At 41.6% G+C, this 26,868-nt stretch overlaps 1 protein-coding gene across 2 annotated transcripts in view; it reads left to right on the top strand.

Moving 5' to 3' along the window:
* Positions 1-26,868, top strand: part of JHY (junctional cadherin complex regulator) — a 77,196-nt gene that overhangs the window by 7,542 nt on the left and 42,786 nt on the right. For both annotated transcript variants that reach the window (XM_030886978.2, XM_004716272.2), the window contains exon 2: positions 19,857-20,373. In XM_030886978.2, the coding sequence (XP_030742838.1) occupies positions 19,857-20,373 (517 nt within the window). The remainder of the gene's footprint in view (positions 1-19,856; positions 20,374-26,868) is intronic.

Below are 26,868 nucleotides of genomic sequence, written 5' to 3'. Positions count from 1 at the left end.
TGATCACACAGGCTGGTGTGCTTCTTCCATGTGGGCTTTGTTGCTTCTCAGCTAGATGGCCACTTGTTTATCTTTAAGCCTTTAAGACCCCAGATGCTATATCTTTTGATAGCTGGACACCATCAGCTTTCTTCACCACATTTGCTTATGCACCCACTTTATCTGCAACAATCGTGTCGGCAAGGTGAGCATCATAGAATGTTAAGTTAATAGAACAAAGTGTTCTTGCATTGAGGGAGTACTTGAGTAGAGGCCCAATGTCCATCTCTTATCAGGGTTTTAAATTATATATCATTGACTAAAACAATGTGACTCTCAACAGAATTTCTGTATGCCCCATGGAGATGATTTATGATGTACTCCAATAAAATTATATTGATGTCTCTAAAGTAAACCAGGGACATATATGAACCTTAGATATATGGCTTGATTTTGAGCTCTCACTTGATAGTAGCCCTAATATAAGAATAATGAATTCTTATGGCGTGGCCCTCCTTGGTTCTTGCCCTCATTAGAAGATCATTAAGGATATGGGTACTATAGAAAAGTATGGTGAAGAAATTATGGCACCTGGCTTTTAGAAAATATAGCATCTGGGCTCTTAAAAGACTTCTCCGAAAACAGGAAACCCTGTAGTGAGGAGTCAGCTTAGTCCACAAAGAAGTACAGCAGTCTGTGTGATCCAAGGATTGTAAAGAATAAAGACCAAACCTGGAGGAGGGAATGGTACCAGACTCTAAATTCCAAGCACTCTTGTTTGTGGGATGCTCTGAATGATACTAAGCTAAGTCAAACTTACTGCTCTCAAGTGGATTCTGACTCACAGTGACCCTGCAGGGCAAGGTAGAACTGCCCCTGTGGAAGCCCAAAATCCATTTGTAAGGATTTTCCATGGAGTAAGTTTCTGGTGAATCCCCACTGACCATGGTCTAGGGATATGAATATCCTTAATATTAGACAAATTGTATTTTAGCAGCTGTAGTTAGGCTAGCATGTTAACAGCTTGTCATTGGATCTCCCTTTTGACCCATTTTGCAATTAGTTTTTTAATATTCTCTAGGGTTGTTTTTTTTTCTATAGAGGTTTTCCTGTTTCATTTGGTCACTGTTACAGAGCCCTGTTTGTTTTTGTATAGGTGTGTTTTTCTGTTTGGGGAAGTCAGAATGGGTGGGTCATAGAAAGAGTGGCTGCATAGAGACAATCATGATGTAATAGTTCATCAGGGATGGGGGAATTAGAGTGCAAATAATGAAGGTGCATTAGAACTGATTGTGATGATGTATTTAAAACTCTTTTTAAAAGCAACTTACCATAAGACTATTAAAAATAAAGCAGTCTTCCCCCAAATAAAGAGAATTTCAGTAAACAAATAATGCCCGAGGATGGGCCGCTCAGGTTAGAGGACACTCAAAATGTGACAGAGATGTGACGGCCATTCTGTTATGTTCTGCTTGTGCTCGTTTATATTCGGCTGCATCTCAGAGGTGCGTTGCCACTGGGGCTCACCCTCTTGAGGCTGCGTTACTTGTTTCCTTGTTTCTCAGTAAATGAAACCCGGGGACATTGAGCCTACGGGGAAAGAAATAAAACAAGGGTTTGGGGGGAGAGGGATATAGAAGGGTGTGGGGAGAGGGAGATGATGTCAAGATGTCCAGGAGGGAAAAGTATCTTTTGGAAAACATGTATGATTATGGAAACAATTTTACAATAAGGTTTGATGTGATTGAACTACGAAATGATATGACATATGTACTATCTCTCAAGTTACAGAAATTAAAAAAAAAAGCATAGATCCAGGAATTGGGTTTGAGGCTTGCACTAAATCCTAGCTCCAACTTAAGAACAATCAGTTCTTACATCATGGCCCTATTGACAACTCCCTTCATGAAATGATCACTGAAGATAAGGTGCTACAGCCAAGAGTGGTGGAGAAAGCAGGTGCTGTCCAGCTATCAATCAGAACAGTGTCTGGAGTCTTACAGGCTTGTGTTCAAACAAGGAGCCATCTAAGTGAGGAGTCAACTAAGTCCATGCGGAAGAAACACACCAGTTTGTGTGATCCGAAGATGACAATTACACAATTCGAATATGATGAGAGAAAAGCATCGGAGCTAAAATGATGAGCACCCAGTTTGTGGAGAGCTTTGGGGGACAGTGGAGCCCCAAACTCATCTGTAGAGTGTCTAGTCCAGCGGTTCTCAACATGATCCTTTCACAGGGGTCGCCTGATTCACAACAGTAGCAAAATTACAGTTATGAAGTAGTAACAAAAATAATTTTATGGTTGGGGTCACCACAACATGAGGAACTGTATGAAAGGGTCATGGCATTAGGAAGGTTGAGAACCTGCTCTAAACACTAGTGCTATATGACATATTCGTCTAGGAAAACTGGAAGTCATCAAAAATGAAATGGAACACATAAAGATCAATATCTCACATGTACTGAGCTGAAATTAAATGGAATTGGCCATTTTGAATCAGAAACTCATATGATTTACTGTACCAGCAATGACACAATCAAGAGGAATGACGTTGCCAAAAGGACATTGCAAAATCAATCTTGAAATACAGTGCTGTCTGTGATACAATTATATTTATCCAAATCCAGTCAATGCAACTATTATTTGAATTTATGCACCAACCACAAAAGCTAGTAATGAAGAACTTAAAGATTTCTACCAAAGACTTCAGTCTTAAGTTAATCAAACATGCAATCAAGATGCATTGACAATTATTGGTGATTGGAATGCAAAAGTTGGAAGCAAAGAGGAAGGGACAGTACCGTGTTTCCCCAAAAATAAGACACTGTCTTATATTTCTTTTTCTCCAAGAAGACACACTATAGCTTATTTTCAGAGGCTATCTTATTTTTATTAAGTGTGGTACAGCAATCTACATTTATTCAAATATAGTTAAGTCGTCTTCTGGAACATCGACCCAGTGCCGAGTCAAATGGCAACCACGGCTTTCCTTCTTCCCCTCTGAGGACACGCAATACCTAAGGCTGAGCGTCCTCCTCCTCTCTTCACGGAGGAGACTTACTTTCACTCTCTCTGTCTCCCTCTCTGCCTCAGCTTGCAGCAAGCACAGAACGACCGACCGGGACCTGACAGGGGGAGCCGACTTGTGGATGGGGCTGCCCGCACCTCTCCAGTCCCCTCCCAGAGAGCAGCTGTCACCATGGAGTGGATGAGAAGGGCTGCCCGGCTCCGTGACGTGACCACTCAGCGCCCGGTGCGCTGCACAGCCACGCCCATCACTGTCTTATTTCAGGGGATGGCTTATATTGCACAAATGCTTAGGAATCCTGCTATGGCTTATTTTATGGGTATATCTTATTGTCAGGGAAACAGTAGTTGAAAATTATGGACTTGGTGATAGAAACGAAGCTGGTGATCCCATGATAGAATTTTGTATGACCAATGACTTATTCAAAGCAAATACCCTTTTCACAACATAAAACACAACTGTACGCATGTATCCCTACATATAAAATACGCAGAAATAAGATAGATTATGGCTGTCCAAAACGCACAATGGTGAAGCTTGATATCAGCAACTAAAACCAGGCTAGGGCTGACTGTAATAAAAAAAAAACCATTAATTACTCATAAAGCTAAAGAAAATTAAAGCCAATTCACAAGAGCCAAAATATGACCTTGAGTCTGTCTCACCAGAATTTTGAGACCATTTCAAGAACAGATTTGCTGCGTTGAACACTAATGACAGAAGACATGCTGAGCTTTGGGGGGACATCAGGATCATTGTTCAAGAAGAAAACAAGTCATTGAAAAGAGAGGAAAGAGAAAAGATCAAAATGGATGTCAGAAGAAACTCTGAAACTTGTTCTTAATCCTAGAGTAGCTCATGCAAATGACAGAAAGGATGAAGTCAAAGAGCGAATAGAAACTTTCAAAGGGCAGCTCAAGAAGACACGGTCAAATATGATAATGAAATGTGCAAAGACCCAGAACTATGAAGCCAACAAGGAAGAACACATTCAGCATGTCTTAAACAGAAAGAATTCAAGAATAAACTCAAGCCTTGAGTTCCAGTATTGAAAGAGTGTATGGACAAAAGATTGAGTGATGCAGGATGCATCAAAAGAGGATGGAAAGTACACAGTCACTGGACTAAAAAGAGCTAGTTGGCATTCAGCCAATTCAGGAGATGGCATATGACCACGAACCAATGGTTCTGAAGGAAGAACTTCAAGCTGCACTGAAGGCATTAGCCAAAAAACGAGGCTCCAGGAATTGATGGAATACCAATGGAAATGTTTCAGCAAGCTTATGAAACACTGCAAACACTCACTGTCTATGCCAGGAAATTTGGAAGACAGCTACTTGACAAACTGGCTGGGCTAGGTCCCAGTCTAGTTGACTAGGCTTATACCCATTCCAAAGAAAGGTGGTCCAACAGAATGCTCCAATTATAGAGCAGTATCTTTGATATCACATGTAAGTAATGTTTTGCTGAAGATAATCCAGCAACATTTGCAGCAGTAAGTACACTGACAGGGTGCTGCCAGAGGTTCAGACTGCATTCAGAAGAGGGCGTGAAACAAGGGATATCACTGCTGATGTCAGATGGATCTTGGCTCAAAGCAGAGAATATCAGTTTACTTGAGTGTTCTTGGCTATGCCAAGGCATTTGACTATGTGGATCATAACAAACTACAGATGACTTTCAGAAGTTGTGCGTATGCAGAACTTGTGCTTGGATCAAAGAAGCAGTTTTTCAAGCAGAACAAGGGAATACTGCATGGTTTAAATTCAGGAATGATGTGCAACAAAGTTGTATCGTCTCACCATACTTATTCAATCTGCATGCTGAGCAAATAATCAAAGAAACTGACTCCTATGAAGCAGAATGTGGCACCAGGATTGGAGGAAGCCTTATTAACAACCTGTGATATGCAGGTAACACAACCTTGCTTGCTGAAAGTGAGGAGGACTTGAGGCACTTACTGATGAAGATCAAGATTTGACGTCTTCAGTATGGACTATGACTCAATAAAAAGAAGACCAGATTCCTCACAACTAGATCAATAAGTAACATCATGATAGAGAAAAGGTTGAGGTTGTCAAGGATTTTGTCTTGCTTGGATGCACAGTCAATGCTCATAGACGCAGCAGTCGAGAGATCAAAAGAAGCATTGCTTCATGCGAATCTGTGGTATAAGATCTCTTTAGAGCAGCAGTTCTCAACCTGGGGGTCGCAACCCCTTTAGGGATCTAACAACCCTTTCGCAGGGGTCACCCGATTCATAACCATAGCAAAATTACAGTTATGAAGTAGCAACGAAAATAATGTTATGGTTGGGGGGGTCACCACAACATGAGGAACTGTATTAAAGGGTTGTGGCATTAGGAAGGTTGAGAACCACTGCCTTAGAGTATGGAAGAGCAAGGATGTTCCTTTGGGGACTCATATGCATGTGAAAGTTGGACAGTGAATAAGGAAGACTGATGAAGAATTCATGCATTTGAGTTGTGGTGCTGGCAAAGAATATTGAAAGTACCATGGACAGGCAAAAGGACAAACAAATCTGTCTTGAAATAAGTAGACCAGAGTTCTCCTTAGAGGCAAGGATGATGACAAGGCTTTGTCTTACGTACTTAGGACATGTTGTCAGTAGAGATCAGTCCCTGCAGAAGGACTTCATGGTTGATACTGTGGATGGGCAACAAAAAAGAGGTAGGCTCTTGCAAAGATGGATTGGCATAGTGGCGGCAATGATGGGCTCGGGCACAGGGACAATAGGCACAGGACAGGGCAGTCTTTCGTTGTGTTGTGCTTAGGGTTGCTATGGGTACGGACCGACTTGATGGCACCTGACAGCAACAATTATCTCTAGTGAGTGGTAGAGCTGGAAAAGCAGACAGTCCGACTTCATCGCCTACACCAAGTTTTCATTCCAGCTCTAATCTGACAGTTTCACAGTCTCCTCGGTAATAAATGCAGGTCATTTTATTTACAGCAATGGGACTGGCCGTGGAAAGGAAAGGCCTTTCGTGAGGGATGGGTATTCTTCTCTGTACTTTTAAGATGAAAAAAGCAAGGCAAAGATCCATTAAGTGACCTCATTTTCCCCCAATGTTGTTTTTCCCTTTGAATCTGGTACTCAGGGACCCGACATTAACCCTGGTTCCTCCGCCAAGGACAATTTAAAAACCACTCAACATAATCCAAATTAAAAATAATGTTTATAGACACTAAAATTATGTTTAGATTCCTGGTAAAGAGTTCTTAAAATAATGCTTTTTTTAAAAAAATACTTATTTGCTTTAGAAATTTTAAGTGATAAGACTTTCATTTCCACACACATACAAAAAAAAATTGATCTCAGACCCTCGGCATTTAAGTAGACTTTCATTTCTGAAACAGCATTCTGGGAATTGTAGTTTTAAAAAAAAGTAGTCAAAGACTTGCCTTAATGCAAAGGAAAAGCTCTTTCTTCTTGCTTTTATAAGCAACAATTTTAAAAGCTGGCAAATCACTTGAGCCCTCCTCTTGTGTTTTGATGTTACTAGAACCTCCTCAAGCAATTACTCCCTTGTAGCTCACCATAGTGAAGCCACAGTTCAATGCATATGATTAGAGGAAACATTTTCCTTAATGGAAATTGGAGCAGCATTGACTGCAGTGAATGAATCAAGAGTGAAGAGAGAATCTTCATGTGATCATCCTTAAACCCCACTCCAAAACTACCTTATGAACACTGGCACTCCTGAAGAAAGAGATCAATGTAATGCCTAGAGCACTAGAAATAACCTCTTCAGTTCAGGAGCCTGCTGAAACCTTGTATATTACATTTAAAAATCAGAGCAGTACAACAGTACTATTTATGTATTTAATAAGGTCTCATTTGTTAAACTACTTAAATATAATTCGCTACCATTTCCATTTTTAAAACTATTTGCTTTCTATTATTATCCCCATTTTGCAGATAGGAACAGAGATTCATTTGTTTAAGGGCATATAGATACCAAGTTACAGAGGCAGAATGGAACTGAATTCTTTCCCAGCTGCAAAGCCTGGGATTCTAATTGTAAGTGTCTAAAGAGGTGACCAAGGACTAATTTGTTAAGGGATTTAATTTTACTTTCTACTAAAAAGTAAAGAAAATTTCAAGATGGACTGAACTTAAGCCAGAGGAGACAGTTACATGAAACTATAAATTGTTGTAACGTGGTTAAAAAACTGCAGGATACTGTGTACTCAGAAGAAGTAAAAATTAATTGTGTTTTACTTTGGTTAGCAGAGTACACACATACACATACCAAACAAAATCCACTTATGTCAGGTAGATTCTACCTAGTGACACTGTAATAGCCTATATTCTTTAGCATCTCTCCTAGGAAGTAAAAATGCCCTTTCCTCCCTGCCACCCCTCCAGCCCCCAAATGGAAAATTTGAAGACTATAGATGACTCACTCTCTCCCCACCTGGGAACAGCAACCTCCATAAAAATGCCCATATTCTGTCTAATAAGCCACCTTGTGCCAGATGTTAAATGGGAGGAAGAAGGCATAATGAGAAACAATTCATTAACAGAATATTCAGAATCATCTTAAAGTAAGAAATTCAAAAGTCAAGAACAATTATTTGAATTGTGTTGTGGTATGTATCTTTTTTTCCTCTAAAATATTTTTATATGTGCTGTTTCTGATTAATACCAGGTGAAGTATTGAATGATGACTAATAGAATTTAAAGAGCTTTACTAAAACGAAAAACAAGCCCACTCCCATTGAGTCTATTCTGACTCCTCTTGACCCTAGCTAGGGATTCCAGGCTGGAAGTCTTTATTGGAGCAGACAGTCTCATCTCCGTCCTCAGGAGGTGGTTTTGAACAGATCTTAGGGTTTGCAGTACTACACTTACCCAACAGTGGTGCAACCTCGGCTCCCTAAGGGCATTACTAAACCCACCAACCCAAAACTCACTGCCCTAAGTCGATTCCCGCCCATAGCAGCCTTATGGGACAGAGGAACACTGCCCCTTTGGGTTGCTGAGGTGTAAGTCTTTACAAGAGCAGATAGCGTCCTCTTTCTCCATCAGACTGCCTGATGGATTTGAAATGCTGATTCTGAGTGTAGCAGCCCAGTGCGTAACTCGTTATTATACCATACAGAACAAAACGTTCACTGCCGTCGAGTCGATTGCTACTACCCTATTCGTCCCATGAAAATGTGTAGTCTCAGAAACCCACAGGGTCAGTTCCATGCTGTCCTACAGGATCACTGAATTACTAGACAACCAGAAGAATGGGTAAGTAGAGTCAGTAAAAACTAACTCGAGATTTGCATTTTCCTATGAAACACTCCTCATTTGTTCCGGAGAGCCCATTGGAATATTCAAGCTGAGGCTGGACAGTGGATTGCCATTGTCTTTGTTCAATTTAAGACCACTGACTGGTTTTCCAACCTCCAGAGATATATTTATTATCTTTTATAGCTTGTTCTACAGGTTTCCTACTGCAACATAGAAATAGCTTCCAGCACTTTAGTTGCTTATTTCTTATCACTCGGGAAGAGTTATATCAGGGAAGTGGCTTTTGTATAGGTATTAGCCATTCATTTTATGTTCATTCATTTACTGAACGTATGCTTTAGTTCCACCCTGATGTATTTTCAGAGCAGGCATGGTGCCATCATAACAGATGAGCAGTTATAGAAGGAAGTAAAGAGTGTGTGTGGGCATGAATTGTGCCTATTAAAGGCAGAGTACCCACCAGAAGGGCTAAAGTCACAGTGACCCTTGGTTGAGTTGTCTAGAGAGCTGCTTCCCAGCTTATTTCAACACCCGGGGGGGCTAAATATATAAAGAAACAGTGAGTTTGAAACCTTATGAAGTATACTTTAAATATATGTTACCTGTAACACTGTGAGCTTATTAAGAAGATTGTAGCCAAGTTACAAAAGGGAGACGGCTTACTGCGTGACCTTTATTTTCTCCCCTGGTGGTGACGCCTAGCGAGTGTGGAGCTGCCAACTGCAAGGTCAGTGGTTAAAACCAAGCAGCATTCCTCAGGGGAGGGAAGGGGCTGTATGCTCCAATAAGGATTTATATCCTTAGAAACCTAGGGTCTCGATGAGTTGGAATTGACTTGATGGCAGTGGGTGGAATTGTCTCCATTTAGTTCTTTTCCCAGACAAGTCTGTAAATTTAGAAAACTTTGATGACTGCAATTTTCTCATATATTGAATTTTTAAAATTCGCAACCTGTTTATACATAACTGAGTTTTGCACAATGTGCTCAATTCAGTTGAAAGAATTATGGGTATTAGAGCTGCCTGGGTTCTCAGGGGCCAACCTCTTCTCCTTGTTATAAAAAGGAGAAATTCCCGAGGACTGGACTGAATAAGAAGCTTACCTAAATTCACACAATGGCAAAATCTGAACTAGAGCCCAAGTTTAGAGACCTGTCCATTGCTTTTCCGATGACATCACAGCCACTTTGCAATCCAAATGCTGCTGATAGGAACGTGAGAAAGTACAGCTCTGCCTAGCGATATTTGTGGAGAACTAGAACAGCCTAGCTTTCCATGAAAACACTCTGTGGTTAGCATTGTAGTTTCACTGAATGAGGGGCATTGTTTTCTTAAACGACACCCCACATAGCATTTCCCCTGAAAACTGCAGCCTCTGTTAACACAGCATTGCAATTAGAGCCTTCTCTCTGTGCCTCCCCAGGACACCCCGCCCGCAACCCCCATGCAGCCTTACATACAATGGCATCATATTTTCATGTGCATTGTCACCTATACTTTAAATCATTTCTAGATTACTTATAATACCAAATACAACATCAACATTATGTAGATAGCACTTATAAAGACTCTGTAATAGCTAATAGGCCACTATATATAATATGTAATAGCACGTTCTAAACACTATATAATAGCACTATATAGCCCTTCTTAGCCTTTGAAGGATTGCTTTGACCACCTAATTTTTTTAAATCTCATTTGATCTGAATGTGTGGATGCCCGACCCAGATGGATGTGGATGGAGGGCCAACTTACTAGCATGCCCTCTTTAGATAATTTATTTTCATTGTCAGTCACAGATTGTCCTTGAATCAAGACTGACAATAAGAAGAACTCCAGGCAAATATCTGGTTATTTTCCATCCACAAGTCTTTTGTTGAAGAGACTTTGGAATTATCTGCACGATATAATTGCTGCAAATAAAAGACAATCCAGCCCCTTCACTTTACTGTGCCTCTGTAGATGGCCCTGGGCCTCATGTTCATTAAAATGCCTTTTCCTATTAAAATGTTGATTTCTTTTTTAGTAAATTAAATGAGAATTTGGGTGCAGATAACCCCCATGAAGCAGTTTCAGGTTATTTGTGGGAATCAGTTTATTTCAGCCTTGCCAGGTGATTTTTTAATCTTTTGGATTTATTTCATTTTATTTACTTAAAAGCCATTGATAAGAAGATTAAGATGAACACAGAGTTCAGAAATCCTTGGAAACAATTGCTAATTTTATAGTTCCTTAAGCTTGAAAACTTTACACTTAAACAAAAATTGAATTTGCTGTTCATATGCATAAAAGATTTAATGGCATATAAATTGGGAATAATTGTTCTGTTAAAAAGGATTAAATTAAACCTAAATCAATAATAACATGTGCAGTTTCAATTTAACTGCCTACTTAAAATAAAGTGGCAAATAACAGCTAAATGATTAATAGCAATGCTTTTATTCACCTCCTGAACAGGCAAAATGGCCAGTTATTGAATATTGTCAGTGCAAAGGATGTTAATTGTACTAGAAACATGCTCTAATTTTAGTAATTTTTTGATTGAATGCTGTGCTGAATATGAGGCTCTTCATTAACCAGAGATTTGGTTTATTTTGTTTGAAGTTATCAGAATAAGTACTCAAACACAGTCCATTAAAGCCAGCAAAAATCATGGCATCTGCAGATGAAGCCGCCCCTTCCTCTCTCCATCCATTTCTAACCCAGGCATCTGAAGAGGAGCCTGGGCATCTGTTGTCTGCACATTGACAAAGGAGTTGTGTACCCATTGTCTGTGCAACCTCTCCATCAATGGGGAGGAGAAGAGGGGCATGCTTTGTGTGTAGATGGCTACGGATGAAGAGCACTTCATGCTCATTTTACTCCAGTGTGGTGACCTGGACCACAAAACACAATTGAGCTTCTTAGCACACAAGCTCAGGACAATGGGGTTCTTTAGTATCATGTTCTATTTCAACCATTAGATTTGTTTCTGTGAAGTATTACAGCTTTCCCTGCTCCTGATACTGCAAAACGTCACCACCTATTTGTTTTCAACCCATAGTTTCCTTTGAGAAAGGGGAGGCGGGGGATGTTTTAAGGAAGTAATTGCGGTGTCAACGGTGCACTGAGATGAAAGTTCTGGTAAGAACCACACTTTTAAATATCTAATCTGGTTTGTGTACAGTCTTTGAATCTCTCTTCAAATGATTGGTTCAAAAACTATTTTTTCAGCCACAATTCTTTTTTTTTTTAAAATTTTTTATTAGGGACTCATACAACTGTTATCCCAATCCATACACACATCAATTGTGTAAAGCGCATTTGTACATCGTTTCTCAAAACATTTTCTCTCCATTTAAACCCCCGACATTAGGTCCTCATTTTGCCCCTCCCTCCCCGCTCCCCCCTCCCGCATGTGCCCTTGATAGTTTATAAATGGGTATTTTGTCATATCTTGCCCTGTCCGACATCTCCCTTCATCCACTTTTCGGTTGTCTGTCCCCCAGGGAGGAGGTCACACACAGTTCCATGTAATCGGTTCCCTCTTTCCTACCCATTCTCCCTTTACCCTCCCTGTTTTGCCACTCACACCACTGGTCCTATAGGGCTCATCCGTCCTGGATTCCCTGTATTTTCAGTTCCTATCTGTACCAGTGTACCTCCTCTGGTCTAGCCAGACTTGCAAGATCGAATTCGAGTCATGGTAATGGGAGCAGGGAAGAAACATTTAGGAACTAGAGGAAGGTTGTATTTCTCATCATTGTTACATCGCACCCTGACTGGCTCATCTCCTCCCTGAGACCCCTCTGCAAGGGGATCTCCAGTGGCCTACTAATGGGCTTTGGATCTCCACTCCGCACTCCCCCCATCATTCACTATGGTAAGATTTTTTTGTTCTGATGATGCCTTACACCTGATCCCTTCGACACCTCGTGGTTGCATAGGCTGGTGTGCTTCTTCCATGTGGGCTTTGTTGCTTCTGAGCTAGATGGCCGCTTGATTACCTTCAAGCCTTTAAGACCCCAGACGCTATACTTTTTGATAGCCGCAGCCACAATTCATTTTGTTGAATTTTTTGTAGTATGTTGTAGGTTCTGCTGGAAACACCAGTCTTTTCCTGCAGTTTGGGATAACTACTATTACCTTTCTGTAAAAAAATGGACATTTTTGAGGCTAGAAATTGCAGCTTTTCACTAAAGTAACCCAAGCCTCCCAGTTGTATATGCCTTATCATCTTTCAGCAATTGTTAATGTATTTCATCATGTGGAAACACCAATGTTTCTTAATCCTGTGTCCTAATTTACAGTTTAAACAGATTCTCCACAGTGCCTAAGTCTCTTCATGGTAAGAAATTGGATTTTTAAAGTTGGATGTTAGTTCTTTCAAGCCACAAGGGCAACGCTTAGTACCTATCACGAAGCAGCTTTGTGCCTTGGAAATAACAAGCCCCAGGGAAAGACCAGCCCCTTGAGATGCATCAGCAGGAAGGACAATTTGATAAACATGATAAACAGGTGTGATACACAGCAAGCCAAGCGCTAGGGCTGAGTTGTCTGATACATGCGCGTATAGCCAACATTCATGGAATCCTTATTCTGTGCCTGGAACATTTTACATGTTGGTTTAATTAGTCTGATCAATAGCACTGTGATGCAGGTATTATTAGTATCCTCGTGAGGCAAAGCGACGTTAACTTACCGCTACTCACAAGGTTAACTCCCAAACTCCAAGCTCACCGCCATCAAGCCAATGCTGACTCATAGCAACCCTGTGGGTTTCCAAGACTATACCTTTCCTGGGAGTAGAAAGCCTGGTCTGTCTTCCTCGGAGTGGCTGGTCATTTTCCTAACCTTGTAATTGGTAGCCCACTACATAACCATTAGGCCACCAGGGCTCCTCCAAGGTCACGAGGACACCAAGAATTGGTGCAGGCAGTCTGGTTCTAGGACCTTTGTCTTGAGACACTGCTATTCCACACCTCACCCCCAAAATACCCCATAGCACTGTTCAGAGGAGCAAAGCATCGTGACAGTCCACATGTCTGAGGAAGGTGAATCGTCACAGCTGTGACTTATTTATGTCATTACCAGCGGATGCTGGTTAAAGATCGGGCATCTGAGTGCCAGCAGCTTCCTACTGACCCTCAGTATAACTTCAGAGATGAGAGCTGGGGAACCCCCATACACTTTCTTCTAGTAAGACTACCTATTTTTTTCTAATCATTTTATTGGGGGCTTGTACAACTCTTATCACAATCCATACATCCATCCATTGTGTCGAGCCCTCATCATTCTCAAAACATTTGCTTTCTGTTTGAGCCCTTGGTATCAGCTCCTCATTTTTCCCCCTCCATCCCCGCTTCCCCCTCCTTCATGAACCCTTGATAATTTACAAATTATTATTATTTTCTCATGTCTTACACTGTCCAACATCTCCCTTCACCCACTTTTCTGTTGTCCGTCCCCCAGGGAGGAAGTCACATGTAGATTCTTGTAATTGGTTCCCCCTTTCCAACCCACCTTCCCAGTATCGCCACTCTCAGCACTAGTCCTAAAGGTATCATCTGTCCTGGATCCCCTATGTTTCCAGTGCCTATCTGTACCAGTGTACATCCTCTGATCTAGCCAGCTTTGTAAGTTAGAATTGGGATTATGATAGTGGGGGTGAGGAAGCATTTAGGAACTAGAGGAAAGTTGTATGTTTCATCATTGCTACCCTGCACCCTGACTGGTTCATCACCTCCCTGTGACCCTTCTGTAAGGGGATGTCCTGTTGCCTACAGATGGGTCTTGGGTCCCCACTCTGCACTCCTTCTCATTCATAATGATTAGATTTTTTTGTTCTTTGATGCCTGATACCTGATACTTTTGACACCTCATGATCACACAGGTTGGTGTCCTTCCACATGGGCTTTGTTGCTTCTGAGCTAGATGGCCTTTTGTTTGCCTTCAAGCCTTTAAGACCCCAGACGCTTTATCTTTCAATAGCCGGGCACCATCAGCTTTCTTCACCACATTTGCTTATGCAACCATTTGTCTTCAGCGATCATATTGGGGAGGTGAGCACACAATGATTTGATTTTTTTGTTCTTTGATGCCTGATGACTGATCCCTTTGGCACCTTGTGATCACACAGGCTCGTGTGCTTCTTCCATGTGGGCTTTGTTGCTTCTGAGCTAGAAGGACTACCTATTTTTAAAGGAAAAATTTCATGTTAATTTATTCTTTGTAGGCTTTTCATAGAACACTAGAGTTGGAATGGACTGGGCGGTATCTTGTAGCAGTTTAAGATGGAAATAACAGGTTAACATATTTCCTGAAGTGAACAAGATTATGTCCTTCTGTTTTAATACTTAAAACAGTCCCCTGCCCCCCTCATGTAAGCCTGTATTTCTTTGGAATGCTTTATGTACACTAACTGTTTACAAAAGCCCTGGTGGTGCAGTGGTTACACATTGGACTGTGAGCCACATGGTCGGCAGTTTGAAACCACCAAGAAGCTCCTTGGGAGAAAGATGGGGCTTTCTACTCCCATCAGCAGTTATAATCTCAGAGACCCACAGGGGGTGCTGTGAGTGGGCATCCACTCAATGGCAGTGAGTTGACTGAGCTAATTGTTTACTTAATTACTTACGGTTGGTACGTAAAGCCTGTCTTCCTGTCCAGAAGCTAAGTTTCACCAGGACACACTGTTCCTATTTTGTTCACCACTGTATGCTCAATGACAGAACTCAAGCCTGCCCTGCAGAAGACCCAAGTGTGATTATTGAGTGATGCACCTCATGCAAAGCCATTACCTGTTTATCAGTGGAGGCTTGTGTGGTTCTCTGAGTTACAGTAGAGATTCTAGACTAAAGCAGACTAGGAAGAAAGGCCTGGAGATCTAATTTTTAACATCAGCCAATAAAAACCCTAAGACCAAAGTAGTGCAATCTGTGATCATGGGGATGGTACAGGATCAGGCAGCACTTGGCTCTGCTGTGCTGTGGGTAACATGAGTCAGAGGCCAGCTCAACAGTAACTAGCAGCGCATCTTCAGTGCCCGCTATTCTGTCCAGACATGGGCAGTGTTTGTTGACTGGCTGACAGTCTAGACGGACTTACTCTTGTAAGGCAGATGCTGCAAAAATATTTGCTTCGCTACCACCTTTATGGCACCAGCATGTACCACATATACAACTTGTATTGTGAGGGGAAGTCAGAAACTTGCTGCCAGACTGCTGTCTCATCCCACAGCAGGGCTGGGCCTGCTCCCTGCTGCTGGAGACAATAGACTACCTCTCTCTGGAGCCTAAAGCCATTAGCTTGGTTCCTGTAGGAGGGGTTTGCACCCTACTGATAATGTTCCTATGGAGACCCAGAGACCACCCTCTCATTGCTGTGTAGCCTATAGTGCAACCCCTTCCTGTGACGTATGTCTCTACCTATAATTAGTGGGCTGGCATGCCCCCAAAAGGTATATAGGCATGGGTCAGCAATATAGGCGGGGACTTCTCTCTCGGACTCTGACCTCCCTGACTCTTCCCCCTCTCCCTTGTTCCCTTACCCTCCTTCCCTCCCCCCTCTCTCCACGTGGACCACCAAGCTGGGCTGAGGTGAGCAATGTTGCTATGTAACATGCCTGACTGTATTATTGTATTATCTCTCGTGCTCTCGATGACTTTAATATAATACTTACATATCTCAACCGTACAATTGTGCATTACTGAACCCAGAGGTAGTATTACTGAATCTGAGTAGTAGTAATAGTAGTAGCAGCGGGTGGGGGCTGGTCCCCTCACCCTCCCTCTGCGTCATTATTTTTTTATTTAATACTACATTGCATTGTAACTAAAAACCAGGAACTGAACCCAGAGGCTAAATGCCATGGTCATGGTCATGGTCATGGTCATGGTCATGCCTTGGTTTCATCACTTCTTATCTTTAGGATCTGGGGCAAGTCATAGAAGTTCTCTTACTTTCGTTTCCTCATCTACTGAATGGGTACAATAACAGCACTGCCCTCATGGGGCTGTTCTAAAGAGAGAATGGAAGATCTGCTATCAGCATTCCTTAGATCAACATACCATAGTATGCTCTTCACTCACCCCTCTGTGACTGTGTTAGTTCACTTAATATAGTGAGAAAAACTCCCCTTACAAAATGCAGTTAGCCAAAGGCACTTTACTGAATGTAGTCTCTATGAAAATGTTACAACTCCGTTGCTTAAAAGCAGACAGGTCCCCAATAAAAATAAAAATAAAAAAGCAACACACGTTGGATGTGAATGTCACCTTAAGAGGGCCTTCTCCTGTTCACCTGACGGGTAGTGATTAAAAGCTAGGCTCTGCTAACAAAGACATCCTGAGGCCCAGGGAAGACTTACACACCCTTACTCTTCTGTTTGTTCATGGTCAACAGTTTCCTGAGGGGTTGCCCTGAAACCTGAGTGAATGCAAAGCATGATCCCCCAAAAGGTACATTCCAAAGCCAAAGGTCTTCTCTATGGATTCTGATTTCAAACAGGACCCTCTGAAGACAGTCTGGTAGCACTGCTGTGTGTGGTTTCCTCGCCCGGGATACCTTCTCAATAAAACTTTCTCTTTCTTCCTATGGAAAGGGTAAATGGGCTGCACTGCTTCCGGGTAAATAACTGCAATTAAATTCTCTTTGCCAAATGAAGTGCAAACCCTCCAGTTAATTCTATCAAGCCCACACTCTTACATAGTTTGCAAAGTCCTTTCCGACCCCACTTCTGCATACTCCTTAATCGTTCCTCCTCCAACGATCCACCAGTTTGCTTTCTTTCACCTCCATGGTACATGCTGTTCCCTCTGCTTGGCTCACACTTCTATCCTGCCTTGCTGTAGGTCTCGGCTAAGCCATCACCTCCCCCAGCAAGGTGGGATGCCATTCCTCCGCTTGCTGGTGGCTCCATGTTCTGCTTCGGGCACTCGTCACTCCTACCTGTGAATTGCTGTGTCCTGCTCTGCATCCTCCAATGGCAAAGTCTGCCTCTGCGTGGGTGATCACCATTTCTCCCGAGCTTAGTACATGCTCAGTAAATATCTTTGTCATCAGTAAGTGAGTAACTGAATAGAGAAAGTCAAGTTCTGTCAAATCACAAGGGAACAAATGGATGAGAAAAGTTCTTTTTTTCTTTTCAGTACATCATGGATATAGAAAAACTTACATGTTTATTTTAAAAATATTTAGTTGAACATAATAATTAGGGTCTCCCTTCACACTTTCTTCCCGCACCTAAACAACCACCATGGAACACAAGATTTAACTCAGTATAAGATCGGCCCTTAAGTCTTTTGTTAATTTGATTCAATACATGAAGCTTTTGCATGTTATATTCTAAGTGACCTTTTTTAAAAAAAAAAAAGTTTAAATGAGCATCTAACGCTATATCTGTGTTGGCTAGAGCACTTTTAAAAACTTGGTTGTTTATCCAAGAAGTATGTATTGTCTTTACATCCCATGCTAGGGCAGGGAGTAGAGAAGGAAAGTTAAGTCTCTGCTGCCCAACCCCTACTATCCAGGTGAGGAGACAAGTTTGCCATCATGAAAAGCACAGATGCAGAGCAATGTAAGGTACATCAGTCACATTTTAATGCTTCAGCAGTTCTGAGAAACAATTAGTGCACCTATTTGTATAATTGATCCCCATTGACAGCTGAGAGAAACTGGCTTGGAGATTAAATGATTTGCCAACTAACACAGGTAGGTAGTGATAGACCAAGAACTTGGCCTAGGTTTGTCAAGTTCCAAATCTAGGTTGTGTCCTAGTGGACCACACACTTTCCATATGTAAGGCTCCAGGACTCTAGAGCCAGGTGAAAGGCAGGGCCAGGTAACATTGAGTTCTTCCTCACTCGGGCCCAGAGGCAGAGCCAGCCCGTGGGCTTAAGGAGTACTCGGTGAAATGTCCAGTTGGTGCCTGATTTCCTGACAGATGTGGACCATCTCTATCCAAGAAATTTACTGGCGGAGAATAATGTTTTATGTCTCTTGGTTGAAAAGGAAAAGCAACCTATTTCAAGAAGTTTTCATCTTCATATGTGAACTTACAAGTGACTATGTAGCAAGGCATGGGAGTTTGGGCTTTGTGCTCAACGTTTTGCTTTACATCAAATGAAAGATATCCAGGTCCACCTGAAGAAGAAGAAATTAGTATGAAGGGGACCATTAGTTTGTTTACCCAGCATAAAATTAGGTCCTCTGTAAACGGGAATATCAAATAGCATAAAAAGGCTATGCGATTTACATTTTCCTTTTGATTGGAGGATTGCATCTGCTACATTCAAGGAAGGAAACTCTCTCCCAGTTAGCTTTTGAAGATCAAAGAGGCCATTAAATATGCCATATTACCTGCATTTGTTCCCTTTTTTGGTTAAGGCTGGGGGTACTTTACAAGTTGAAATTGCCTTGGGAAAGGGAGAGGACTTTATTTTGGGTCATATGTAGATTATGGAGTAGTTTACTTCCCTCGGGCAACACCATCTTCTTAACCATTTGTTCGAATTGGGCTGTCCTAAAGCCTAAGGTACACGTCGGCCTGTCTGCTGAGCTTTATGTGCATAGATGTGATGACCACGAAAGTATAAACTAAGATTCTAAGCCTCAGTGATATTTCGATAGTTCATTTGATAAATCTCCAAAGACAAAGGAAGTCAAGAGGAACACCTTTCAATGCTTGCGTGTATGTAGGCTTCAGTTGAGAAAAGAACATGAGCACACGTTGTCTAGTGATCATCTTACAAGTCTTTATTTCCCTAACCATTGAAGTAGCCAAAATGTATCTGTTACCAGATTGAGAGAAATCCAATTTGACCATCACCAGGTGAAACCCCGGGCTGTGGTTGGTGTAGCTTAATAAGAGCAGGAGCTCTGGTGACGTAGTGGTTGTATGCTGGGATATATTGGGCCACTACCTCGAAGGTCAGCAGTTCAAAACCCACCAGCCTCTCTGCTGGAGGAAGACGGGGTTTCTGCTCCCATAAATGGTTCCCGTCGCAGACCCTCCGAGGGACAGTTTTATTCTGTGCTCAGGCATCGACACGATGGCAGTGAGTTTGGTTTTTATTTATTAGGAAGAGCATTCCTTTTATCACAGTGATTTGCTGGTTTAGTACTATAAAATATTGCTTTTCAGTTATTTTCTGGCATTTAGAAATTAACTTTCTCCCATTATTATCCATTATTTTAAAGAGCTTGGATAAATAACATTTTTTTGCCATTGTGTGTAATGTATAGGCCTTACTTAAGCCTGGGCTATATCTTTATCACATAGCTAAACCAGCCAGTTGCCTTTAAGTCAACTGGATTCACGGAGATCCCATAACTTCACGAGTAGAACTGGGTTTTCAGTGGCTGTTGTTTTTTTTTTTTAAAGTAGACCCCAAGCCTTTCTTTCAAGGCACCTCTGGGCAGCCTTGAGCCAATTAGCATGCAAACATATTAATCATTGCATGGCCCAGGAACTCTAACATATGGATAATAAAAGGAAAATTAGAGGAGGAAGATCGAGATTGATTTAAAATAAAATGACTAAATTGAATATGAAGAGTTCTGATTAAGTACTTGACATTTCTTTTCTGCTTTGGGCAGCCAACAGCCAGGAAGTGACAAATACTCAGACCTGCGTTATGACCCTAACTGGAAGAATAAGAACGAGGAAGGGCAGCTGTTGACCGTGGAAGCGGTGCTAGAGTCCCTAGACAGCTCTACAGAAAACCTGACAGTGGACCCACTCTATCCTTCCAAAGAGACCTCCGTGGAACCCACCGTGGAGAAAGACGAGCAGAAGCGCCCCCAAAGTGAAGCTTCCCTACTTGGTAGTGAATTTGTCAGTCCAGACTACCAGAACGGTGCCGTTCGCAGCCAGCCCTTTTCCGAGCTGACTGACAGTGAGCAGGAGAAGTCGAGTAACCTCTCCCAGTACCTACGGAGCTCACGTTCACATCATGAGGTCTTCCTGCCGGGATCGCGTGGCCCTCGGCCAAGGAAGTCCAAGCAGTACTATTTTGTGGAAAAAAACAAGTTGACTTTGGGATTACCCACTCCTAAAACTGACTCTTACCTTCAACTTCATAATAAAAGAAGAGGGGAGACTCGCCTAGAACAGGTATGTAGCATCTACTTAAAGATAGTCTCTGAAGCTCTAACCTGGAAGGTGTGTTTGTCTGAAACCGTCACTGATGCCACCATAACCAGAGTAAAACAGATGCCACCCTATGCATTGCCCCTCTTTGGAGAATAAGTGGAATCATTCCACTAATTCTTAAGAGCAACAAAAAAGCCACGGGGGGTGTAAGTGCTGTAATTCTTGTAATTCAACTCTAATATCCAAAATTCCTCCATTCAAAGAAATCTAGATTTTTCTTAAACCATGCATTCTAATAGATAAAATCCAGGTTGAGTCTTTGAAGCTTTGTATTGCTGATATGTCCAGTAAGAGGGTAAATAAGAAATATTGCTATAAGATCACAGCAACCTTTGTGAATGACAGATATCAAAATGTGAAATTATTGTGTCTCATTTTGGACCTAGTGAGACCAGGACAAGTGCATTCATAGGATCATTGTCTGCAGCCATGCCCTGATCACGGAGACATTTTTGAACAGATTTTGTATGAACTGGAATCACCCGCCCCCGCCCCCAGAAGCAAGACTTTTTGACTCACCCTCTAGTATAGCACCAATTCTCAACCTCTAGTACTCTGTCAGTGGGATGAACCTCATATCAATAATGGTGACTCACACATAGATGTTAGCCCCAGCTTCTATTCCACGTTGAGAATTTCAGAATTTTGATGGGGGTTGGAAGAGTATGGTATATAATAGAGTGTATTTTGAAAGTTCAACCAACTAAGCCACCCATTGCTATGGTACCAATTCAGACTCATAGTAACCCTTTAGGACGGAGTAAAACTGCCAAAGAGGATTTCCAGTGCTGTGATCTTCCTGGGAAGCAGACTTCCACATCTTTCTCCCAAGCAGCTCCGTGGCAACTGCTGACTTTTTGGATGGCAGCCGAGTGAGCCACCAGCTCCTTAAAATTCTCCAAGCAATTCTTCTCCCCTCTCAAGCCCTCACTGATAATCACAACACTGCCCTGGTGTGATGTAATTAAGCCTTGTGCTTCTCTATGTTAATTTAGGATAATAATCATGCCCCCTCAGATTCATCCTATCATTTTAAGGATAAATTCTGACCTAGATGATGGATCCAAAACCTCTTGGAGTCATTCAACTTAGCTCTATTTCGTGAAGGTACATAAAGATTATAGCAGCTCCAGGACACAAGAAAATAGTATGACTGGACTGGAAAACAACGAAGTCCGTCGCCTGCTAAAGTGGCAATCTTTCCAATCAGAAAGAAAGACTGCTACAGTAAATATGAATGCTCAGCGATTTATTTCAAACCCAAATTGCTATCCTCTAAAAAGTTCTAACTTGTGTTTTCTGACAGTACAAGAGTGATGAGATGGCTGAATATACTATTTTTCTTGATTCAGAATGTGCCTTGTAGTTTAAAGCAGTTTCCCAAAGGGGGTGATACCACCTGCTGGAGGGCACTAAAATGATCCAGGAGCTGCAAGAGCAATACCCACACTTTAACCTGAATTATGGGCTATAATACAAAAGTTTTGTAATTATTTTTTCTGAAAAGGAGTAAGCCAAATAAGTTTGGGGACCTGTGGCTTAAAGGATTATATTGCACCTTTGCTTTTTTAACTAAAAATAAATCAAAGGACTGAATGTTGTGCTAAATTATCAAAACAGACACATAAACAAAACAGAGTTTTCAAGGTTATGGACTCAATTCAGACATTAATGCATCTTTCATTCCACAAAAGTTATGACATTTTGAATTTTGTTTGATCATTTAAAATATGAATAAATACAACAGTCAAGTTATCTGTAGAAAACATTTATAGCAAGTAGTTTCTCCTAGACTAGGATGATATTTTTGTTATTTAAAAAAATTTCTTCCTAAATTAATCCATCTAAGAAGAGGGGCAAATAGGTCAAAAGAATGTCCAGTGTCATCCCCTTACAGAAGGGTCGTGGGGAGGAGACCCAGGATACAGTATAGCAACAATGAAACATACAACTTTCCTCTAGTTCTTTAATGCTTCCTCCCCCTGCCCCTGCCCCACTATCATGATCCCAATTTTACCTTACAAATCTGGCTAGACCAGAAGATGTACACTGGTACAGATAGGAACTGGAAACACAGGGAATCCAGGGCAGATGATCCCCTCAGGACCAGTGCTGAGAGTGGCTATACTGGGAGGGTGGAGTGGAAAGGTGGAACTGATTACAAGGATCTACATATAACCTCCTCCCTGGGGAATAGACAACAGAAAAGTGGGTTAAGGGAGGCATCAGTGTAAGACATGACAAAATAATAATAATTTATAAGTTATCAAGGGTTCGTGAGGGAGAGGGGGTTGGGGACGGAGGGGGAAAATTGAGGAGCAGATACCAAGGGCTCAAGTAGAAAGCAAATGTTTTGAGAATGATGATGGCAACAAATGTACAAATGTGCTTGACACAATGGATGGATGGATGGATTGTGATGAGTTGTATGAGACCGCAATAAAATGATTTTTTTTTCAAAAAAGAATGTTCAGTGATAAAATAATGTCTAATATGAAATGTGCTATAATTTATTTGTAGTTTTTTCATTACTAATATTTCTTAGTAGTTATAACTCCATTTTTCTAAACAACACAGGCTGAATAAACAGTCAAGGAGTCCATAGCACAGTTTTCTTTCAGTTTTAGGACAGAGGACATATTAAAGAATTCTGGGTTTTCTTCTTGCTCTGATTCATAGCGACCCCTGTGGGTTTCAGAGACTGTAACTGTTTACGGGAGTAGAAAGCCCAGTCTTTCTCCTGAGGAGCTGCTGGTGGTCTTGAACTGCCAACCATGCGAATGGCAGCCCAGTGCGTAACCACTCTTGAATTACTCTTAAACAGGCAATTGAACTCTCCTACCACGCTGATGGCACTGTCAGGTAGGGATTACTGCTAATCACAAGGCCAGAAGTTCAAACCCGCCAGGAGAAGGTTGAGGCTATTTGAGCCCAGAAAGATTCACAGCCTCAGAAGCCCTGTACAAGGTGCCATGACTAGGACTACATTCCGTGGCCTTGGGTACCTCTGCCTCCGTGTTCTGATGCCTCTGCACTAATTACGTACTGTTTTCTACATCGTTTCTCCCTCATCGATTTCCTTCCTCTCCTGTTCTTTTCCAACACAGTCAAAACTTTTCAGTGACGAAAGGAAATCTCAGTAGCATAGACTGATTACTTCCTTCTGAATCATTTTTTATAGTAGGGGGCTCAAAATGTTCATGGAAAATTCCATTATCTCTTAATTCCATCTATCCACACACGTTTTGAAATCCTCTCATGGGAAACATCATCAGTGCTTTTCAGCCAATATCAATTATATGTTCCGATGGGCGGGAACTAGGGTTTGTACTTCTTTTTAACCTTCATAGCAACTACTCTACTGCGATTGCTCACTAAACATAAGGGAATGGAGACGCTACCTCTAAACTTTATTTCCTTTTCTATGACTTGAAATATATGTCAGGGAAATGACATTTCTAGAGCAATACTTCACTTCCTAGCTGGATATTGGACTCACCTATGAAGCTAAAAACAGAAAAGTTACTTGGCTCACCCAAACCAATTAAATCTCTGATCATCAGTTTTTACTTTTAAGCTTCCCAAGTTTTAGAACCATTGTTGTAGACTAGCTTGGTGATTTCCAGGCTTGGTTTCATATTGGAATCCCTGGGAGAATTTTTTAAATAATGATTGCTTGGCCCCTGCGATTTTTATTTAATTCATCTGAATTAAATAGAGAGTTTCTTGGTGATTTAAAGTAGTAGTGATTGATCAATTATCAAAATGTTTTAGGGATAAATCTTTGTGGGAGGAAGACAACCTCAAATTTTCCCTGAGGAGCAGCTGATGGGTTGAACCCCCAACCTTGCAGTTAGCCCACTGTCTAAATCACAGGGCTGCCAGGACTCCTTGCCTGGCACATAGCAAGCACTGCGTAAGTGTTAGCAATTAATGCTTTTATTTGTTCCGACACCCATAGGAACCTCTCATAGTTATGTGTGCACTATTTTGAAATTACAGCTGTACATGCTTACTCGTTTCCGCCTTATTTGTATGTGCTTATTTATCTCAACCTTACCTGTGAATATAGAAGAACTGAAAATCACCCAAGTGTCTATATTTGGGGAATAATTAAATGAATATGCCACATCTGTACAAGAAAGCACACTGAAGCTGTTAAAATGTAAATGAGGGCATCAGCAACTATATGGACAACTTATTGAGATTTAGTATTAAGAAAAAACTCAAGTTGTAGAACACTACCCACAATGTGAAAAGTGGGGAAGAATAGAAGTATATATATTTAGATATTGCCTGTTGAAGGATGCATACCCACGGCCATTTGGTCAATTCCAACTCCTGGTAATCCTGCAGGACAGAGTAGGGTCACTCTTTGGGGTCTCTGAGGCTGTAAATCTGCAGAGGAGCAGCATGCTTCCTCTTTCTCCCAAGGAGCTGCCTGTGGGCATGAACCACCGAGCTAGTGGTTAGCAGCCCAGCCTGTCCCCAAGAGCAGCACCAAGGAGACAGCGGTGGTCAGGTACTGGAGGGACAGGGACAGCAGGACAAGAGCAGACTTCTCACTTTATCCCTGTTCACATCTCTTCTTTCTGAGTCATTCTCACTTTATTACCTTGTATAAAAATTGAACTGAAAAATGGCAACATAAAACAAGGGGAAACATTTACAGCAAGCAACATTTTTCTGTAGTCTTTCTAACTTTGCCCCTTACTCCACCTGGCCATCCCCAGTTCTCACAGTGCCCCCTAGATTGCACTTACATTGTGTAGGGGTTTTGTTCTGTTTCCCTCTCAATAGTGGGTCAAGGGAGAAGCTCTCTGAGGAATTTTATATTCAGTTAGTTGCGCCACAAGTTTATTGCCATTGTTTGCAGATTCATTGATTTTGCATTAAAATGCACTACAGAAGCCATCTTTGAATACACAAGATCTTAATCACATGATGTGTGAGGCAAGAACAGACGTGAAAAATCAACACACACTAGAGGGCACCTAGGTACCACAGTCAACAAGTGTCTTTGCTGGTAAATACACTCACTGTGTGTCTGCCGTTCTGCTTATAGTCAGCCATGGAAGGAAAACCGTGTCTTGGAAAATGAGCTACCTTTATATCTTGCTCTTAACGTGATTTTGAAGATTGGTGAGGTTGAAATCGAACAGCGGCCCAAGAAAGAGAAATGCTTTGTACATGTTGTTCTGCTCCTTTGTAATTTCTTAAGAAATATCTTCTTGATAAAGGATATTTGGAAACAGATTGTGGTAGCAATTGTACAGTTCTGCTTGATGGGATTGAACTATGGAATGATACATGTATTAACTACCAATTAATAAAATAAGAAAGAAATTTCTTCCTGAGAAATTATAATCTTATAAATGTGAATATACGAAGGTTATTTCATTAGCCATTGCCTTCAAGACAATATAAAGCCCTGTCCTTCAGAATTGAAGGGTCCTTGGTGATGCCATGGTTAAGTGCTCAGCTTCCATAAAGATAGGAAACCTCGTGGGGCAGTTAGCTCTCCTCCGTCCTATATTGTTGCTGTGAGTCAAACTCGATCAGCAGCAATAGGGCACATTTTTTTCATCTATTCGTAAGGTAGCACACCTTTGTGGGTTAGTCAGCCAACAGATATTTATTGAGTACCAATTATTGAATACCAATTAGAAACAAGATGTCTCTACTTCTCACGTACTTTGGTCATGGTATCGAGAAAGACCAGTCCCTGGAGAAGGACATGATGCTTGGTAAGGTTGAGGGGCAGTGACAAAGAGGGAGACCTGGACAAGATGGAGTGACCCAGGAGCTGCGTCAACGGACTCAAGCATAAGGAGTTGTGAGGATGGCGCAGGGTCAGGCGATGTTTCATTCTGTCACACGTACGGTCGCTGAGTCAGAACATACTCGAACGTACCTCAGAGTAATTAAGTGTGAGGTACAGAGCCCCAGTCTTCAAGGAGCTTCCCTCAGGCCAGTGGTGAGACAAGAAATGTGCGACAGAATGGACGCAGGTGCTGCAGTGAGTCGTGTTGGAGGGAGGGAATGGGAGGCTGGGGGGCTTGGGGCAGGTCTCCGCAGGTACCAACTGCACATGAATGATGAAAAGGAGAAAACGATGCCTAATCCGAGGGAAGAACTTTTGGTTGCTCTAGCCTTCATAGCAGCTTTCTTTGCTAGGGAACAGCAGGATATGGTAGGAGAAAAAAAATCAAATCAAAACATAGCTTTAGATGTCAGAAAAGCATGCATTAAGTCCTGGCTTTATAACATACAAGTGGGTAATACTTTTATCTAGTATTTCAAGTGACTCTTTTTTGTTTATTTGTTTTTTAAATCACTTTATTGGGGGCTCATACGACTTTTCACAATCCATCCATCCATCCTTGTGTCAAGCACATTTGTACATTTGTTACCATCATCATTCTCAAAACATTTGCTTTCTACTTGAGCCCTTGG

Source organism: Echinops telfairi, unplaced genomic scaffold (assembly GCF_000313985.2).
Source record: "Echinops telfairi isolate 266 unplaced genomic scaffold, ASM31398v2 ScPeMD7_5167;HRSCAF=5991, whole genome shotgun sequence".
NCBI classification, from domain to species: domain Eukaryota; kingdom Metazoa; phylum Chordata; class Mammalia; order Afrosoricida; family Tenrecidae; genus Echinops; species Echinops telfairi.
Note: the sequence above shows the minus strand (reverse complement) of the source record. Positions and strands in the feature narration are given on the sequence as shown.